This window comes from Papaver somniferum, chromosome 5 (assembly GCF_003573695.1).
Source record: "Papaver somniferum cultivar HN1 chromosome 5, ASM357369v1, whole genome shotgun sequence".
Classification (NCBI taxonomy): domain Eukaryota; kingdom Viridiplantae; phylum Streptophyta; class Magnoliopsida; order Ranunculales; family Papaveraceae; genus Papaver; species Papaver somniferum.
In genome coordinates this window covers 19584236-19600860 of record NC_039362.1, presented here as the reverse complement: position 1 = coordinate 19600860, position 16625 = coordinate 19584236, and the positions used below count along the sequence as shown (strand labels likewise).

General features: G+C 37.7%; 1 protein-coding gene across 1 annotated transcript; it reads right to left on the bottom strand.

Moving 5' to 3' along the window:
• Nucleotides 1–13745: 13745 nt before the first annotated feature.
• On the bottom strand, nt 13746–16258 carry LOC113277309 (chaperone protein DnaJ-like). Its single transcript, XM_026526436.1, has 3 exons — nt 15612–16258; nt 15431–15504; nt 13746–13956 (listed from the first exon to the last, which is right to left on the bottom strand). Exons 1-2 carry the CDS (start codon nt 16067–16069, stop codon nt 15450–15452), a joined length of 513 nt encoding a protein of 170 aa, XP_026382221.1. The 5' UTR covers nt 16070–16258; the 3' UTR covers nt 13746–13956; nt 15431–15449.
• Between the last annotated feature and the right edge of the window lie 367 nt (nt 16259–16625).

Below are 16625 nucleotides of genomic sequence, written 5' to 3'. Positions count from 1 at the left end.
TGACTCAACAAAAGAAATTATATCTTCCTTAGCCATGTACTGTCGTAGACCCTGGCGGTTATGCAATCAAAAAGGAAAGCAGATTCTTAGACAACATCTTACGGAATCCTGTAGCAGTATATTCACAAAAGTTTAATCGTGGAGAGATCAATACTGCATTTCTCAAAATTGTTTCACCTGAGATATATGTTCTACACCAGAACATGATACAAAATAAACAATACATAATAAGGTATTGCGAGTCATCTTCAACAATAAAATTTAATTGAATAAACTTTAAACATGTAACATGATAATATTTGTAATAACTAACATAACACATAAAAACTATTCCAAAATCTAGTGTTCCTCCTCCTTAAACAATAAGAATTAAATTCTTACAAGAAGTTAACTAATAAAAATACCCATGAAGAATTCTTCATCATTCCTGAACTCATTGTCAACTACTGGCATCTGAACACAAGGTTTATGAATAAGAGTATTAACTGCTTCAAACATATTCAGCTGTTGTTTGAAAACTTATTAAGATCTCAGAGATTTCTGTAGAATGTCCTTGAGACCCTGCAATTCCATCTTGGTCAACTTGAGTTTTATTGATTTGAGCAATTTGTTTTAGGTTTCTTCGTGTTCTTCCTTTTTCTTTTAAAAAGAAAATCTTTTTCCTTGGAATAGGATTTCTCCACTTCTTTAGTTGTGAGATTATCAAACCATATGTACATAGGTCTCACTAGAAGAGATCTTGCTTGATGCCTCCATAGTCAGAAATAAATTTTGAGAATGAAACTTGTGCAAAAACACAAATATATAGCTCCTCAAAAGCAATTTGTATTTTGGAAGAATACCAAAAATAGCGAGAGATTTAAAATAGGAAGATTATCAAAACCGTTTAGTTCAAGAACGAGCAGAATTCTTTATAATAAGATCCCATTCACTAACCAAATACCAACTTGTGGTGTGTTAGTTATAGATCGGTCGGTTCGACAAAATATGTAAAATAGATGCGTCTCCTGGAATTCAGTTGTTGCTGCAGAATCAGGGATTAAAATGAAGCTTTGATGTTTTTTTGTGATTTGAAGAAAATTATGGTTATGGGTTATTTCAAATTTAGTGCAATAAGGCGTACAATAAATCCCAAATCTGTACTTGTAATATTCACAATTAGAGCCATGAGTTACTTCAGTAATATTGCAACATCAAGCTTAAAATCTCAGCAAAGATATTTTTTCTCTAGCTTTAAGCAAGTCTACACACTTCTACTCACGGCACATCCTGTAAAAGGGACTCAGATTCATTAGTTGCATATTTCCAAAAGCAAGAACTAAATCTACAAACACACCATACTTGTGAACCATATTATCTCTAATAGCACATATTATTCTTGTAATAGCACCCCTGGCCCCGGAGGTCTAGGGTCTGATAGCACATCTACTGCAGTAACAGGGGGTTAAATCTAGCAAACATGCAAGTATAGAAACTTATCCAAGTGCAGTAATTAGTGGGCTGAAAACAGATGCAACACCAAGAACTATTGTTGCTGGCAGATGCAACTATACATGTACACGTAAGCACCTCACCATAAAGAGTTGATCACAATGTAATTGTTTGGATATGTCAAGTGCTTGTAACTCAAATAAGATTGAAAGACAGTAACAACTACCTCGTCCCACTTTTATCTTACTAATTTGGACTCACAATAGTCAGCATCATGGAAATGACGATACACATTTCAACAGTTTTCCTAAATGAGCTATCAGATGTATAAAGAGGACAAGCTACAATGGTTCAACTGAACTAGCAAAAAATTGAACTATAATATTAGTTCCTTTAGAGCAACCACAGTCACGGCCAAATTTGGGGACTAAACTCAAATTTGGTCTCAAAATATGCCGCAACGGAAGGGACCAAACCCAAATTTGATCGTCAAAATTAGGGTTTGAGACCAAATGTGGTCGTTAACCCAGACTAAACGAAATATAGTGGGACGGAAGTATTAATAGCGTATGAAAGCAGACGAGATTTTAGTGACCGTATGAAATCTGACGGAAGTATAATTAACGTATGAATCAGGCGCATCTATAAACTCCGCCTAACCAAACGCATGTAATACATACGCCCCAACACAGACGTAGTTATATTGTACGCCCCAATGGGACGTTGGTATATTTTACGTCCCAATTGGACGTTGCTTTAATGTACGCCCCAATGGGACGTTGGTATATTCACTCGTTTAGTGGGCTAATACGTTATTAGAAGAAGATTAGTGGGCTAATACGTTATTAGAAGAAGATTAGTGGCTAATATTTATGTAAATTCACTAATCAGGCGGTCATTAAAAGTGCGCCTGAATCAGGCGGTCATTGAAAGTGCGCCTGAAATCAGGCGATCATTAAAAGTGCGCCTGAATTAGACGGACATTAAAAGTGCGCCTGAATCAGGCGCACATTAAAAATGCGCATGATATCAGACGGTCATTAAAAGTGCGCCTGAATGAGGCGGACATTAAAAATGCGCCTGAATGAGACGGTCATTAAAAGCGCGCCTGAACTGGGACGGTCATTAAAAGTGCGCCTGAACTGGGGCGTTTGTTATACTTCCGCCTGACTAAAAATAGTCTTCCACGACTGTGGTTGCTCAGTGTAAAATGCCAATTTTTTTTAGCTTTTGGTCTGCTATTTGGCATTTGGTCGACTCCATGACTGTGGATGCTCTTAAACAAGTAATACTACCATTTCCTATCCTACCATACTTAAACAGTACTGAACCTCCCAGTTAGATATTTCCTGCCAACATTTACATTGGTGTCCAATTAACTCCAACTTATCATGATAAAAAGTGGACCAGAAGTTCATTTTTAACACTGGGATGCATGTGAAGAAGTGATTGATACTGGGTGGGATTGAAAACCAAACGCATAAATTTATCATCTGCAATTGTGAAGACGTCAAATTGAGAAACTACGAAACACATACCTCAATATAAGGGCACCGATAGAAAAGTGCGTCACATGCATCATCAAACATTACAAGCTGGGAAGATCGATATGTGATGGATCACAACTGCAGGTTGTAACAAAATGTATGCGCAAGAACATCATAACAAGAACAAAGTTCACAAATCTGTTAAAATGGATGCAAAAAGGAAAAGATCACCGAGAGCCTGAATAGCTAACACTAAACATCCTGGATGCGAACTATAAGAGACTACTGATAAGTCTGTCAATCAACTTCACCATAACACTCTGGAATATGTCAGACCAACTCATGCTTGCGTTAAATCTTTTGTGGGTTTAAACTTCCATTAACTTGTTTACCGAATCACCCAATTTATGCCAGATTTCAAAAGACCTCATTTCCCGTTGACCATTGTAAATATAAAGATTTCAAAGGGGTCGGGCTCAAGTCCTAAGAATATATATAAGTGCCTTCTGTAAAGCTAAGTGACACTAAAGCAATATGGATCGAGTTCCATCACTTAAGTGCACCAATTCATCAAATTAGTATTAGAATTAAACCATAGTTTCGTAAGATTAAACCTCATCTTTGCACTATCCAATAAGCAAGCCTAATACACATTCACACATCAAATCATAACAAAACTCTAAATTAGTCATTCTAATCACTATCAGAACATTTAATGATTCATTACTCTGTATTCAGAAACAACTCCTCAATTATTAACATTTGGGAGCGGACAATATTTGAGAAATTCCAATTAAACCAGGGTCTCCACCTTCGTTATGAGGTGCAACAAGGGAACCAGTCACTTACTGCAGAGAGTAACACGAAGCCAAAAAGAAGAGCCAAGATGCTAGAAAAAAGTGAAGGCACCAACACAGAAGACTTATCAAGGATGAAATTAAAGAGATTATGAGGTCTTTGTGTGATATCTATATACACGGAAATCCATCTTGCAAATTTGCAAACAACAACCAACACTGCAACACAACTGTCATAATGTGATCAAAGAGCAACAACTAGCATATACGATATATGTACTAAAGATCTGAGTTGAAAAGGGCCTAACGGAAGAGGAGTAGACTAAAAAGAGAGATACCCATAATTTATGTGCAAACTCATCCATTCGGATGGAGATGTCAAAATCCTTGCTACCAACGAAACTGTTCTGAATCCAAATAGTAGGCTGTGAGGCATCTTGCTTATTGATGAGTGCCAAATATTGTATATATTTATCCCTTTTTGTTGGCATTTAATTCATCTTTTGTGCAGTAATTCTACATTTTATCCCATATTCTGTATTTTCATTGTTTTCAAGAATAAATATTTTTCTTACTTAATTTTGCATTTTTTAGGTAATAAATAAAGTCTGGATGACTTGCGGAGCGGAAAAGAGCAGAAAAGTAGTGAAAAGCCGGAAGAAATTACACAAGGAAGCCGCAAAGAATGGAGCGCACGTCCAAAAAGCTAGGAATGCGCTCAAGAAAGAAGAATTGTTCTTAAAGAAGATATGGGCTTGGCATACCCAAGGCCCAAAACCCTTACCCAAACCCATTTTCTATATCCATATCCGCTTACATTCTCATCCGTTAGATGGGATTACATCGAAATCCTACGGTCGCTCCTTCGTAGATCATCAAAATCTGAAGTCTCTGACAAACACCACAGCGCCTAAATTCCAAGCCTTCATATTAGATTGTAGTTGAATCCAACGATCGCTTCTTTTCCTGCGCATCAAACCCAGATACTTCCGCTTAACACTACAACACCTAACTCCATCTGGCGCCGTTAGTTTCGTTGTATATCTGCATCCAACGGTCGCTGCCAGCATCTTCACTTTTATCCGTTAGATCAATCTTCATCTCCACACCCCACGGCTAAGCATCGCAAGACATCGAAATTTGATGAAACTGCCTCACACCCAAACATTAATTACCCTATACCCCAAAAGAGAGAACCCTAACCCAAATCATTTCTCCTCCTTCTTTCTTCTTCCTTCTACCCGCACCACCACCAACTCCACTGTCGCTCCACCACACCACCATGTCCGCCACCACCAACTCTGCCACAACCACACCACCTTCTTTATCATCACCACCACCTACCGCACATGGTAACTTTCAATCAACTTCATCAACATCACACGATTTCAGTGACGTGTGGAATTGATGAGAATGATTGCATGTTATCAATCGAATCTAGAAAAGGCATGGGAAGGAGCAGTGAAGTCAGAGGAAGGATGGGTCAGCGATTGATTGAAGAAATTGCGCCATCAAAGTAAGATTTTACGAAACCCTAATTTCTCAATTTTTGGGATTTTTATAGAAAACCCTAATTTCTGTTAGGAGAAGCAATGAATTAGTTATGGGTTCAATTTGTACTGTCAAAAATTAGGTAAATCATATACCTAATTTCACTGTTTGAATTTGGGTATTTTTCTATAAACCCTAAATTGGGTATTGGGTATAAAAGGGAACTGTGGGTTTGTGTGTGAGGTTTTATGCCTGGAATAGCCGGCGTCCAGAACTTAGTTCTGTTAAATGTTCATTTTGCTGTTCACTGTTTATCCATTTTAATGTTTTGATTTTCTCCATTTTATGTCACTGTGATGTTGTTATGTGTTGTTCCTGTTATGAACTCCACTGTTGTGTTATGTTTGTTCTTTGCTGTCACTCCCATATTCCTGTTATGTTATGTTTCTGTAATGTTTGTATCATGTTCTGTAATGTTCTTGTTATGTATGTTCTAAACCTCAAATGCTAGGACTAGATGAAACCATGAATCAATAAGATAGTCTTCATCATGTGCAGCTCATGTCCAATGTTGTTAAGCCCTTAGACTAGTTGTACTTTAATCAGACAATTAGTACTTTGGTAACTATTTTAGCTGTGAGTAGAATATCCCCTAGGTTAATGGTGGATTCAACATCCTAGTGTTCTTTCATCACTCATGTTTACTGTTTTGTGTGAATGTTAGGCTAAAGCCTTTAGAGCATTGTGTTGATTGAGCAGTGGGGAGAAACTAGTGCTCACTAGTGACTGTGAGCAAACTAGTTCTCTTCCCACTCTAGTAGTATGCCTAGGCTCACCTTCACCATTTCACCTTCACCATCTCCCCTGCCCTTGGCTTAGGCCTTGGTTCCATTGTTCTCTGCTTGTAGTTTCATTGTACTGTCACATTTACTTCACTATTACCTTGTGTTTATTGTTTTATCATCCATTGCCTCATTATTTCACTACTATCTTCATCACTTTCACAATCTTTTGTCACTGCTTTGTTTAGTGCATTGTTGTTTAGTTCTTTGCTGTTTAGTCATTGTCTTGTTTAATTTTCTTCATTGTCTTTGCCTTAGGCTAACTGCCTTTGTATTATTGCCTCACTGCCTTCTTCCTCTATCTTTGCTGTTTTGGCCTAGAGCCATTGTTGCTCACTGTTACCTGTCTCTCCTGGTCACTTCTTTTCTTCTTGACCAAAAACTCTCTAAGCCCACTGTCCATTGTTTGTACAAACTGAAGCCCAGTTTCATCACAAAAGCCCACTGTGGACTTAATCAAAGCCCAGGTGAAACATTAAAGCCCAATTCACAGTTCACTACACTGAGCCCAAGCCCAAATTTAGAAACCTAAGGCCTAGTTCACTGCCAGGCTTAAAAAACCCAAGCCCAAGTTCACAGTTCATCATTCAAAGGCCCAAGGCCTAAAGCACTTCATCATTACAAACAAACCCATTAAGCACAATTAGAAGCCCAATAGCAATTTAGAGCCCAAAGTAGCTAAACACTACAAAACACACCCAGTCTCTGTGGATCGACCCGTACTTGCACGAGCTACATCCGACGACCGTGCACTTGCAGTATTACTGTAGGCCCGCGTTTCATTTCGCTTAATTTTATACGCTTTCCCGGGCCAACCAAGTTTTTGGCGCCGCTGCCGGGGACTCGGTAGCGGCGAAATTGCTTTTTCTTTCTTTGCTTTTGCTCTTGCTTGCTGATTCTTCTCTTCTGAAACCAACAGGTGCATTGCCTTGCTGCTTGCTGAAACTCCTGTTGGGCTTTTACTGTTAGGCATTGTTGCTGCACTGAACTGGTGCTGTTTCTCTTGCTTGCAGCTGCTGTTGCTGAAGCTGTTGCCCCTGCTGTTGTTGCAGCTGCCCTTGCTGGAGCTGCTGGGCTGCTGTTGCTGAAGTTGTTCCTGTTGCCTCTGCTGCTCCTGGTCCTGCTGCTGATCTGCTGCTGCTGCCTGCTGGTCTGAGCTTGTTGCTGAGAGCCAAAGCCCAACTGGGCCTCTCCAACAAAAACTTAGGAAGACCCAAAGCCCAACTGGGCTGTAAGCTGCAGAAGGTGAAGAAGTTGAACCAAAGCCCAACTGGGCCATAGAAAAGCCAAAGCTTAGGACGATCCATAGCCCAACTGGGCTTTTGCAACCAAACCGAACAGCTGGGCTGTGCTTTATAGGTAAGCCTAAACCCATTAAGAGAACCCAACCTGTGGGCTTCCATTTTTAATTTGTGGGCTTGTAATAATTTTTGTTGTTCTTTATTTTTTAATTTGGGCTTGTAATAATTATTTTTATTTTCTTTTTCTTTTTTTTCTTTTATTTTTCTTTTATGGGCTTGTAATTATTTATGTGTTTTTTATTTCTTTTGTGGGGTGTGATAATTTATGCTAGGCTAAGTTTAAAAAAAAAAAAAAAAAAAATTTGCTCCTAATTTCAAAAAAAAAAAAAAAAAAAAACCAAAATTTTGCTCCTAATTCCAAAAAAAACCAAAACTTTTCTCCCATTCAAAAACCAAATTTTACTTGCTCCCATTTTAACAACCAAATTTTTTCTTCTTTAACCCATTAAAACCAAACTTGCTCCCAAAATTTTAAAAAACCAAAAAAATGTCTCCCACTAAAACCAAATTTTTCCCAAAAAGTCCAATCCCATTAAAAACCAAATTTTCTTGTAGATAATGTGTTAGTTCAATTTCCTTTTGTATATATTTTGTGCTCATCCATTGTGACTCCGAATATGTTGGAGTTTTGCCTTGGATAACGGAGTTTTAATTCTGCTTTCGCCGAAATCGGGTATTCTCTCTCCTTTTACTCTACTCAGCATGTCCCTTTCCATATGTTGCATTTTAATTCTTTCCATATTTTGAAACATTGAGGACAATGTTTAGTTTAGGTTTGGGGGTATAGAGTAGATACCACGATAATATGCCATAATTGAAAACAAAACTCCATCTTTTTGAAAAAATTGAAAAATTCCAAAAAAAAAAATAAAAAATGAAAAATCATAAAAAAATGGAGCTCATTTACCTTGAAATGTTGACTCTTGTGCAAATATGTAATTATTAGGAGTCTTAGTCTAGATATTTAGGCACCCTGATTCTAGCACAATTCACATAGTGATAAGAAATTTGCACGCGCACGATCTACCAATACATGTATAGCCTCGATCTTCAAGGTGTTTGATAGGAAGTCACGATTGCCAATCACTTTAGAATACTGAACGAAACTTGACTAGCTTGTTCTTTGGTTGGTTGGGATAGAAGGTGGAGGTTACATTAAGAAAGACAACCATCGAATTTAACTGGGTGCATCAAAAAGGGCTACCTCTTGCAAAGTGTCATGTAATCTTTTGTTTCCTTTTGTATATGTATCAAAAGTGTTTCCTTATTCAAAAAAAAAAAAAAAAATAAATAAAAAATAAAATAAAAAACGATGTATATATTCAGAAAAAAAAATATCAGAAAAATACAAAAAAAAAAAATCATGTATTTATCAATTCCATCCTCTCTTGTTCCAAAAATAAAAGAGAGTAGTCAATGTAAATAAGAGTCATGTAAAGAGTCATCTTTTGTGTTTTATTGTAATAAGCAAGGAGGGTGTATGCCATTGATGTACAACGCGAGTAATTGTGAAATACCTCCAACTCATTCACAATTCTCGTAAAGTCCGGACAGCTAGCTAGATTTCGACCTTGGTTCTTAGCCTGAGAAACTATCTCTTGGTGATTAGTAGTCATAACTTCAAATCTTTCTTTACACATGTGTAGATACACTTTACACTCTTATCACATGTCTTTTTTTGTTATCAGTGCTAGGATTGTGCCTTTGATAGCTAGATTGACATCTCCATTTTGCTGTGAGCTTAACTGACTTGCACATGTCACATTTGATGGAATCTGAGCTTATATTTTGACCTAGAACTTTGTAGGTACGTTCTAAGCAAACCTTCACGAGACTTCAACTCGTCCACTAGGGACACTTAGTGGTTTAAAAGGCTTAGTGCATACGCTAAATGCATTCGAGAGACCAGCGACAGTGGTATAGTTAGGATTTCCTTAGTTTTGTTTTACTTGAGGACAAGTAAAATTCAGGTTTGGGGGTATTTGATGAGTGCCAAATATTGTATATATTTATCCCTTTTTGTTGGCATTTAACTCATCTTTTGTGCAGTAATTCTACATTTTATCCCATATTCTGTATTTTCATTGTTTTCAAGAATAAATATTTTTCTTACTTAATTTTGCATTTTTTAGGTAATAAATAAAGTCTGGATGACTTGCGGAGCGGAAAAGAGCAGAAAAGTAGTGAAAAGCCGGAAGAAATTACGCAAGGAAGCCGCAAAGAATGGAGCGCACGTCCAAAAAGCTAGGAATGGGCTCAAGAAGGAAGAATTGTTCTTAAAGAAGATATGGGCTTGGCATACCCAAGGCCCAAAACCCTTACCCAAACCCATTTTCTATATCCATACCCGCTTACATTCTCATCCGTTAGATGGGATTACATCGAAATCCTACGGTCGCTCCTTCGTAGATCATCAAAATCTGAAGTCTCTGACAAACACCACAGCGCCTAAATTCCAAGCCTTCATATTAGATTGTAGTTGAATCCAACGATCGCTTCTTTTCCTGCGCATCAAACCCAGATACTTCCGCTTAACACTACAACACCTAACTCCATCTGGCGCCGTTAGTTTCGTTGTATATCTGCATCCAACGGTCGCTGCCAGCATCTTCACTTTATCCGTTAATATCAATCTTCATCTCCACACCCACGACTAAGCATCGCAACACATCGAAATTTGATGAAACTGCCTCACACCCAAACATTAATTACCCTATACCCCAAAAGAGAGAACCCTAACCCAAATCATTTCTCCTCCTTCTTTCTTCTTCCTTCTACCCGCACCACCACCAACTCCACTGCCGCTCCACCACACCACCATGTCCGCCACCACCAACTCTGCCACAACCACACCACCTTCTTTATCATCACCACCACCTACCGCACATGGTAACTTTCAATCAACTTCATCAACATCACACGATTTCAGTGACGTGTGGAATTGATGAGAATGATTGCATGTTATCAATCGAAGCTAGAAAAGGCATGGGAAGGAGCAGTGAAGTCAGAGGAAGGATGGGTCAGCGATTGATTGAAGAAATTGCGCCATCAAAGTAAGATTTTACGAAACCCTAATTTCTCAATTTTTGGGATTTTTATAGAAAACCCTAATTTCTGTTAGGAGAAGCAATGAATTAGTTATGGGTTCAATTTGTACTGTCAAAAATTAGGTAAATCATATACCTAATTTCACTGTTTGAATTTGGGTATTTTTCTATAAACCCTAAATTGGGTATTGGGTATAAAAGGGAACTGTGGGTTTGTGTGTGAGGTTTTATGCCTGGAATAGCCGGCGTCCAGAACTTAGTTCTGTTAAATGTTCATTTTGCTGTTCACTGTTTATCCATTTTAATGTTTTGATTTTCTCCATTTTATGTCACTGTGATGTTGTTATGTGTTGTTCCTGTTATGAACTCCACTGTTGTGTTATGTTTGTTCTTTGCTGTCACTCCCATATTCTGTTATGTTATGTTTCTGTAATGTTTGTATCATGTTCTGTAATGTTCTTGTTATGTATGTTCTAAACCTCAAATGCTAGGACTAGATGAAACCATGAATCAATAAGATAGTCTTCATCATGTGCAGCTCTTGTCCAATGTTGTTAAGCCCTTAGACTAGTTGTACTTTAATCAGACAATTAGTACTTTGGTAACTATTTTAGCTGTGAGTAGAATATCCCCTAGGTTAATGGTGGATTCAACATCCTAGTGTTCGTTCATCACTCATGTTTACTGTTTTGTGTGAATGTTAGGCTAAAGCCTTTAGAGCATTGTGTTGATTGAGCAGTGGGGAGAAACTAGTGCTCACTAGTGACTGTGAGAAAACTAGTTCTCTTCCCACTCTAGTAGTATGCCTAGGCTCACCTTCACCATTTCACCTTCACCATCTCCCCTGCCCTTGGCTTAGGCCTTGGTTCCATTGTTCTCTGCTTGTAGTTTCATTGTACTGTCACATTTACTTCACTATTACCTTGTGTTTATTGTTTTATCATCCATTGCCTCATTATTTCACTACTATCTTCATCACTTTCACAATCTTTTGTCACTGCTTTGTTTAGTGCATTGTTGTTTAGTTCTTTGCTGTTTAGTCATTGTCTTGTTTAATTTTCTTCATTGTCTTTGCCTTAGGCTAACTGCCTTTGTATTATTGCCTCACTGCCTTCTTCCTCTATCTTTGCTGTTTTGGCCTAGAGCCATTGTTGCTCACTGTTACCTGTCTCTCCTGGTCACTTCTTTTCTTCTTGACCAAAAACTCTCTAAGCCCACTGTCCATTGTTTGTACAAACTGAAGCCCAGTTTCATCACAAAAGCCCACTGTGGACTTAATCAAAGCCCAGGTGAAACATTAAAGCCCAATTCACAGTTCACTACACTGAGCCCAAGCCCAAATTTAGAAACCTAAGGCCTAGTTCACTGCCAGGCTTAAAAAACCCAAGCCCAAGTTCACAGTTCATCATTCAAAGGCCCAAGGCCTAAAGCACTTCATCATTACAAACAAACCCATTAAGCACAATTAGAAGCCCAATAGCAATTTAGAGCCCAAAGTAGCTAAACACTACAAAACACACCCAGTCTCTGTGGATCGACCCGTACTTGCACGAGCTACATCCGACGACCGTACGCTTGCGGTATTACTGTAGGCCCACGTTTCATTTCGCTTAATTTTCACGCATCTCCAGGCCCACCACTTATTGCTCCTTCCCATGGACATGAAAAGGAATCATACTGATGACAAGCAATTAGATTGCTTGTAGTTAATGACAGAATGGAAACATGTTACCACAGAAAACTCTGCTTCTAGGGTCTTGTGAAATTTATTGATGAATAAGGAGAATCTCCAGAGTAGTTTTCTTACAGTATCAGTCAAAAATATATACTGCATATAGGTCAAATTGAACAGAGGGAGTATAGACTATAAATTTGGATACCTAACATAATCTATCAAGTATTGTTTAGATGCAAAAAAAAAAGATATATTCCCTCGCTTTCCACTGTGTCAGCATTTACTTATTCGACTCCCATGCATAAATGAAATACGCTACTAAAGCATAATGATATTCTCCCTCTGAGATAAGGTCAAGTCACAAACAAAATGCAGAACTAACAAAGTAATATGGCTTAACCTAAAACAAGAAAGTAAGAAAACACTCCCATAGAGTTGGATTGACGATATAAAGACACAATAATAGTAGTCTACATATATTAGTCAGTAAGATGATGTGACTGATTAGCATTTAGGTTCACACAAAGGTTACTACTTTGTTATCCAATTTTAAAATGAATGAGATTACCAGTTTATAAGTAGGTATCCAGGGTCTCATCCTCCTACAGACTGTTGAAAGGATGATCATAGCTTTATATGTCTCCTCAATTTCAAGTGACTCCATCACCTTCGTATCTTCTTCCCCTAATTCTTTAAGTGAAACTAGAGTGTTTATGTGAGGAACTACTCCACCGAAATGTTCTTTAAAATCCACAATGCTTTTCGAGGTTGAAGTTTCTACGTTCTGAATGCGTTATCATTGTTGTAACTCTTCGTAACGGCAAAAAGTTCGCTGTCAAAAACCCTAAACTCTCCACTCCAACGGCTTGACTGATGTTCTTCTCTCTCTTTATTATCATTCTTCTTCAATAACCACAAGTCACAACATATAGCTTCATTGATACCTCTATTAATAGCAAAACACAAACACCCATCCAAAACCCCTATATGACAGAAACCATCATTGGGGAAGGAAGTGACAGATTTTTACAAATCTTCTCCTCAGCCAAATCAAAGCAAATGATCATTTCTAAATGGTGATCCAACCAATAAAGAGCTCCGTTGACATGGATACCTTCTCCCCAACGTTCTCTGGTTCCGAAATTGGACTTTCCAAGGTTTCTCCATCCAAGGCCACTCCCTAGAGTGTATATGAAAACTTCCATTAACCCGGTCTCCTTCTCAAGCACTATGCTGACAACTTTATACTCATTGGTTGAAAAAACGTAACCAAACCCATTGGTCTTAATTCCAACTCTAATTTCTGGAAGCTTAAGGTACTCTCTGGTGATGGGGTTACATATATAAGTTTTTCCTGCTAAATATATGTTTTGATGAAGACAGATCAAACAAGACATCTAGTATCCCACCCAAAAGGAGGATTAAAACTAACCTTTCTAATTCTCTCCACGGATTCATGATTCTCATAATATTCAAAATACTGAAAATTTACCTTACTTGTCCTGGGACTCGACTTAAAATCTCTAATTTGATCTATTCAGGTAGAATCTTGAAATACTCCATCAGATTCGAGACCCCCTTCAGGATGAACAAACAAAGATTCACAGAGTATAATTTTTAGAAAAAAACTAGGGTTTAAGAAACGGTGAGTTTTTGATGTGGGAAGAGTAAACACGAAATGAATCGCTTTGTGAGATATTATAATTGCTAATTGAGCAGCAGAATATAAATCAAGATAATTGACCAAGGATTAAGCTTTTATATTAGCCTATCCTTGGTTAAGGAATGCATTTATTTACAAGGTAAACTAACAAGTCCAGAAGCTCATCTCTTTTTACTGTGTTTTGTTCTGTTCAGTGGTCTCCATTGTTTCTTCAAATAATTTCTGCACGGAATGGAGCAAACACAAATTAGTCAGTAATCAATGTTATTCACATCTGGCAAAAATTTCCCACCATTAACGGTCATAAGCTACGCACATCTCTCTAATATCAAACATCCTAAAATCTAAGAAACATGGTAGCTATTTTACGACTCAGCACCATAACTAAAGCATATCTGTTCTTGCTAGCTGTTGTCCAGTCCAACTTCCCTTTAAGTTAGATGTTTCATACACATCCAAGTACATACTGATGTTAAGCATGAAAATTTGGACACAAACAAAGTGATAAAAACATAATTTCATAAGCGTAGTTATATCCTCTTCTTGGATTAGTACTTATGGAATCACCAAGGAAATGCAATTTATGCCAAAGCAGAGCATTTTGGACTTTAGACAGCACCTAGTGGATTTCAAGAACAAATAAACAAAGGCTAAACTCATCAACACTGAACCCAAAAGGTTTTGCTAGAAGTCCCTATGTTAAGCAGCTACATTTTCTACATGATTGTGCTTGCTGGTTAGTCCAAGTTCCACGCATAAGGAGCTAAGGAGCCTGAAATCTAGCCCCCACCATTAATGGTCATAAGCTACCTGCATCTCTCTAATATCAACATCCAAAAATCTAAGAAACAGGTAGCTATTTTACGACTCAACACATAATTAAAGCTATATGTTCTTGCTGTTGTCTAGTCGAACTTTCCTTCAGGTTAGATGTTTAGTACATATCAAGTACGTAGTGATGTCGGGCTTGAAGATTTGGTCACAAACAAAGTGATAAAAGATAATTGCATAAGCGATCATCAAATTATATCCTCTTCTTTGAAGAAGAACTTACGGAACCACTAAGGACACGTTATTTATCCCAATATAAAGCATTTTGGACTTTTGACAGCAACTACTGGATTTCAAAGAACAAATGAACAAAGGGTTAACTCAACAACTAAACACAGAAGGTTTTGTTAGAAGTCCCCTATATTAAGCAGCTACATGCTCAAGGAGCCTGATTTTAAGTGATTGATAAGACTCGAATCTTATTGCATCTCAAGTATAAACCAAGATCTTTCTACCCGACCAAACAGTAATTGCATCAACCTAATTTTAACTTTAGCTGTTAATAAACCCCATGCCAGAATTTGAGTTAATACTCCATATCATATAGTACTGCTCATCCTAAACTACAAATTAAATGATTTTCTTTAAAATACGGAGTTCTATGAGTGAAGTAAAATGACAAACAAAGGCAACATCATAACTACCTCAAGAATAAGAGATTTAAAGAGACCTATTATTCCACCTAAAGTCAATTACTATATGTATTTGGAAACTATGAATCCTAGATTCCTAAGGAATAAGCAATGCTGGATCCAAAATGATTTCTTAGTAAATAACGCTCAATTACACTTACCAAACACAAAACATGATAATAGAGGCTTACATATATATAATGAAACAAAATGGAGCACTTTTCATGGCATACCCTGAATCCCGTTACACTCCTAGCTTGCTAACTTATTAGCTAATTCGTAAATTGCTGATCCAACTGCAAACGCCCTACACAAATACAACAATAATCAAATCTTAATTGAAGGAGGAAAAAAAAAAAGAAAAAAAAATCTTCCAAATTATTGTATGTAAAATTAGAGAGAACAACAACTTACCCAGCAAAGACAAAGCCACCAAAATAGATAACATCACGGCTAGTCACTTCCACACCTTTAAAGGTACCAAAAGCTTTGCAATTGGGTGTTTTCTGATCAGTATTCTCTGAAGTTTTTCGTGGTTCGCTATTAGTATTCTTGGTGTATTTTGGTGGGTTGACATTGAAAGCGTACCTCCCACTGGCATAGCCATTTGCACAGTCATTTGTAGCAAGACTTACACGTTCACCGGCACAAGGCACTCTATGACGATGATTCTCTCGTTTCCGATCATCCATAAGAGCAGTATACGCTTCAGAAAGTTGTTTGAAATTGCGTGTAGCATCATCCCTAACTTCCTGAGAAGAATTAAAATGTTTATCTGGATGATATCTTAATGCTAGTTTCTTAAAAGCTTCTCTGATTTCAATCTTACTTGCGGTTCTGTTTAACCCTAGAACTTCGTAGTGATCCATCATTCGCTGCAATCACAAAGGACTAGTGAATCAACACCGGTTCAATCTAAATAAGAAGAAAAAGTTTTGGTAGCTCGCGACTTGAACAAGAAGAAATTTTTAGGGTATACAGAAATTAAGAGTTTCTTGGTCACGTCTGAGGACGACGCTATATCAGTGCTGACTAGAGAACCAAGAAACATGGTTTATCCAACTGCGCTAGCTCACAATTGCACCCGCCTACCCACTGAATTTATGCCGGTGCTCAGGGGCGGACCAGATATTAGACACAACCTTGCCAAACTCGTGTGAAATAAACGCACACAGCCAATGGGCTACGCTTGCAAAGGAAAGGCCCAGCCCATTTCAGAAGAGTGAATTAGGATTACTAGGAAGAAAACTGACGCAATTGATCCTAGAGATATTATACTGTATAATCTAGCTGATGAATTATAAGTTTGCTAGTGACCTTATACAGTAGTAGTACATGCAACATCTATCAGTGTTCATACATACCCAAAGATCATACACAAAATTGGTCGAAAAGACCAAAACAGAAGATTCCTGGGTGAATTATATT